Source organism: Centruroides sculpturatus, unplaced genomic scaffold (genome assembly GCF_000671375.1).
Source record: "Centruroides sculpturatus isolate CEXI.00-Female unplaced genomic scaffold, Cexi_2.0 scaffold1481, whole genome shotgun sequence".
NCBI lineage: Eukaryota > Metazoa > Arthropoda > Arachnida > Scorpiones > Buthidae > Centruroides > Centruroides sculpturatus.
In genome coordinates, this window is record NW_019385724.1 from 82,017 (window position 1) to 86,851 (window position 4,835).

Genomic DNA, 4,835 nt, shown 5'->3' on the forward strand with positions numbered 1-4,835 from the left:
ACGATAACATAACTAACATAAATACATTGAGCTTATCTCGAGCGGACACGCGGGAGTGGAGGGAAACGCGCCGAGAGAGAGTGTACATTAATGGGTATCATACCTCTACGATTTCGGATCGGACGGTCGGACGTTTTCTAACCGGATCGGACAAGTTGTCTTGAGGAACGGACGGCGGCGATGAGGATCGGCACGGGTTTCGGCGATCCCGAACGGTGGTGACGGACCGTGTTCACGGACGGCGACGACGGACCCCTTTTTCTCGTCGTCACCCCTCTTTTATCCCTCTCGTCACGTTACTGGGTTTCACCAATCGGCGATTTTTAGGATAAGTTCCTCATGAATCATTTTTCGGTTTCCCGAGAGATAGGAAACGGCTCCGTGGGAAGGAAATGTATATATCCTTTTTCGTAAAATTTCGAAAAATGAAGTTTTTCTTTTGTTTAACTTTAATAAAGATATTTAATTTAATTTGAGCTTCTTTATTTAATTTTATTTTATTCGGTCCGACCCTCACAAAGATGTATGTTCAGAAAGCCACTTGTTATCTTATTTATTGATCTTCCTCTGTATAATTCAACATCTCATTACATGTAATACAATTAGAATTTATTATTTTTTGTGCTGTCTTTACAGAAATTAATGTTTTAATCCAAACAAAAATACTTCAGATGTAAACAGTTGCACCAAGTAAAAATTTATGACAATTTGGATGACAGTCATATTTTTTTCTGAGGAGTTTTTCTTTGATAAAGATAAGCTTGGCATTTGGACAGGATTTTTGCCTGTGTTAATATTTTTTCATTTCCCTTCAAAGTGCCAATCTTATCTTTAACAAAGAAAACTTCCTCAGAAAAAAATCTGACTGTCATCCAAATTTTTCACTTGGTGCAAATTTTTACATCTCAAGCATTATGTTTGGATTTCATTTAAATTTTTATAAATTGTAAAGAAAAGAAATTAATATTACATAACAATACCATATTACGTTATATTGTAAATATTTCCTTTGTTTATTTAATAATTAACAAAATTAATATTTCTAAACAAGAGATTGGAAATTTTTAAAGCTTATTATATCAGAAAATTAATATTTCTCAATGGATAGCAAACATTCTGCAAAAAGTTTATGGCCATTGCTGAAAAGTGCAATCCGAGACATTCAGAAGAAGAATAACGCTCACTTGAAATTTGAAGAGTTATATCAATACGCTTATTTAATGGTCAGAAATGATTACGGAAAAGAATTGTACAAAAATATAAAAGATTCCATCTCTAATCGTTTAGTATATGAAGTGCGGAAAGAAATTCTTTATTCTCTTCCCAACAACTTTTTGTCAACTCTCATCGAATCATGGAATGATTTTCGAGCAGAAATGGTCATGATTCGAGATATTTTTATGTATTTAGACCGAGCGTACGTGGATAGAAACAAACTGGAAAGCGTGTATAATGTAGGATTGATTCTTTTCCGTGAAGAGATTATAAAACACGAAGGTATATCTAACAATCTTCGTAGCATTCTTCTTCAAATGATCATGACCGAAAGAAAAGGAAAAACTATCGACAGAAGTAGTCTTAAAAATGTTTGCAGTATGCTTGTTTCTTTAGGAATAAATTCTAATGTTTTATACGAAGAAGAATTTGAAAATGCATTTTTGGAACAGTCTAAGCAGTTTTATCGAGAGGAGAGTTGCAAATTTTTATCGGAAAACGATGTAAAATCTTATGTAGAAAAGGTTCAATCGAGATTTCAAGAAGAATTGGAAAGGGCAAGAGAATGTCTAACCGAAACAAGCNTGTATTTTTTTGTACATAATCAGTTATCCAAAAAATTGATTTTCCAAACAACCCCAGTCCCCAATTGATTCAGATAATCGATGCTCTATTGTAATTAAAAGTATTTTCTAATATTCAGAAAGATTTATTTGTAATTAAATTAAATTGTTAAAATGTTTTTAATGAACTTTACTCATACACAACATACCTATACCAGCACACTTAAAATGAAGAAACATTTACTAACATTTTCATCCGTTTATAACAGACATCTTCAGATATACAACACAGAAGAAAATGGCTACATCAAAATCAAATGTGTTTTTTACAAATGATTTACAAGTTCAGTTTAAAATTGTTTTCAGAACAAAATATGTCTACAGTTTAAAATTATTTTTCATATACGTTATAAAACAAATTTAAAATTATTTCTCATAAAAATTACATACCGTATTTACTCGCATATAAGACGAGATTTTTGTTCATTTTTTATTGCTTCAAAAACTTAGGTCATCCTATATGCACAAGTGAAGGATTCTTTTTGTTTTTGCAATAATTTTTGAAAACTGTGTATTTGCATTCTTTTTTACTGGATTCTCACCTTCTGGTGTTTATAAACAAACATATTTTATTTGGGTCGTTTGAATTGTTCTTGTGTATTGTCAGGAGTAAAATGAATAGCAATACGAAAAGCAAGGCTTTTGAATTGAATTCAAGATTGAAATTCCAAAATCACATGGGAGCCCAATATAAGTTTTAATTCATTCCCACATGAAAACATGATTATTTGGAAATCAGAATTCAGAGAAACTCATAAGTGTAATCAACGGAGAGTGGATTTGGCAAAAAAGGTTTGCAATTATCCAGCTTTATATGAACAAATTATGTTATCGATTTTACAAGATTTTTCCTTAAAGTTTAAAATGCTAGTAATTTTTGCTGGACGATGTGTGCATTTACATGCATTTGATATTTTATTTGTGATTAAACAAAATAAAATTAGAATTGTATTAATAAATCTTATTTTCTTTATTTTGATCTTTAAAATCACACCTTGTCCTATATGTTAGATTGTCTTATATGCGAGTAAATACGGTATTTAGTTTAAGATAAGTGTATTTAGTTTAAGATAGTGTGTCCGTTTCTTTGAAATTAATTTTTACTCCATTCTTAAATGCCCTTAGATTTCAATTGACCCTAAGTATTTAAGGTGTGCTCTATTGAAAACCCTGTGTAGCAATCTTTCATCCTTTAGATCAACATGCATGTCCTTACATCTTGCATAAGTGGCTAAGGCCATGGTTGAAAGCTTTTTTCTTATCGTATATTCATGTATATATAATAATGAGTGGTTAATTCTGTCATCATATGTAGGTTCTGTGTAAACACTGGAAGAGTAAGAGTCAGATATAGTGTTTTTATTATTTCTGATGAGTGAAAAAAATTTACTTTTCATATCATTAGTTTATTTGTTTTTAATATAAAATATTATTATTAAATAAATTTTTATATAAAAATATATCATGCTAATGATGATAAATGTATTTTTTAGGTTCGAACAGCTGATCTAGGTGGTAATGCAAAATGTTCAGAATTTACACAGGAAATATGTTCAAAAATATCCAATATGTGTTGAAGTAGAACTTTCCGTTTTATAAAAAAAAAATTGATAATGATAGTCTGTTATCATAAGTAGGTGGTCACAGTGCTGTAGATTAGATTATTTATTCAGTTTTAGAGGACATTTCTTATGCATTACAGTGAGAGTTAAAAAAGAAAAAGATGAATTTTTCCATGATTTATTCATCAGGAAGAGACTGGAATTATTCATATTCTGCAATGATTTCTGGATTTATTCAGAACTAAATACTAAACATTAAATATTAAGTTAGAATTTTGAAACTTTGGAAAGGAAGTGATTTAACAGAATCAAATTTTCATAATTGGAAAGAATTCTTTTCTAGTCAAGTGTTCCTAAATGTTAGATACAGAATTGTTATTTTCATTAATATAAACCAAGTACAGTATTTAAAAAGTCATTATTTTTTAATGTAATTTAAAACATTGATTAGAATTTGTAGTGAAATGGCCTCATAAACAAGATTTTAAACTGAATTAACAAAAGGTAATGTATATAAAAATCTCTGTGACAACTAAAAACCTATAATAAAAATCATAAAGTGATGTTGAATTGTATAATCATTTTAATGTAATATATGAAAAGTTAAAAATTACAAACTTAATTGAGAAACTATGATTTTGTTCTTTGTTTTTATATTCCTAAAACTGTTTTGCATTTAGTGTTTTAGTAAATGAATTTTAATGAAATAATTGAATTACAAATTTTTATGCAAAATGTTTTCTAAAATTTCATTTTGTATTTGTCTCTCTTATTTTTATTATATCTTATACAATTAAATTTTTATTTTTCAGTAAAGTAATGATGAATTGGGACCATAAAATTTGAATTTTGAAATTTTAAAGTAAAGCAAGTGAAAAACTTAACAAATTGATTAAGTAGTTTTTTTTTAGCTGGCTTCATTCCTCCTCTTAATGTGTACATATTAAGGATTCTTAGTTAATTCCAAATAAGTATTTTAAAATATTTATTAATTGAGTAATAAGAGAACATTTCTTTCCCTAATTCATTGTTGTTGAAAAAGTTGAAAAGATCAAATAAATAGTAACAATGTTTCATTTTGATGATTATTGTTCTTTTTACTATTCTTTTTCATAGTTTTTCATGTAATATGTTCAATAATAAATAAACTGCTGAGATGAGGAAACTAAAAGATTTATTTGGAGTTTTTAGACCCATTTGGTCCAGCATCAGCTCTAGAATATAGAGCTGATGATGGACAAATGGGCTTGAAAATTTTTCTTCTCAAATAAATCTGTTTGTTTCCTGAACTTTTTAGTTTATTTGTTGAATTTTGAACATAGTGCCAAGTTTTAGACAATCCTTTTTTAATAATAATATTTATACTAGTATATAATAATTTAAATTTATTGCATAATAAATTAGCATTAAATGAAAGATTTCAGTTTATATAATC

The 4,835-nt window shown here is 28.4% G+C and overlaps 1 protein-coding gene across 1 annotated transcript in view; it reads left to right on the forward strand.

Annotated features, from left to right (window-relative positions):
• Positions 1–4,058, forward strand: part of LOC111641548 (probable isocitrate dehydrogenase [NAD] subunit alpha, mitochondrial) — an 81,658-nt gene extending 77,600 nt beyond the window's left edge. Inside the window, exon 9 of the mRNA XM_023387728.1 lies at positions 3,332–4,058. Within this exon, the coding sequence (XP_023243496.1) occupies positions 3,332–3,415 (84 nt within the window). The 3' untranslated portion in view covers positions 3,416–4,058. The remainder of the gene's footprint in view (positions 1–3,331) is intronic.
• The last annotated feature ends 777 nt before the right edge of the window (positions 4,059–4,835 follow it).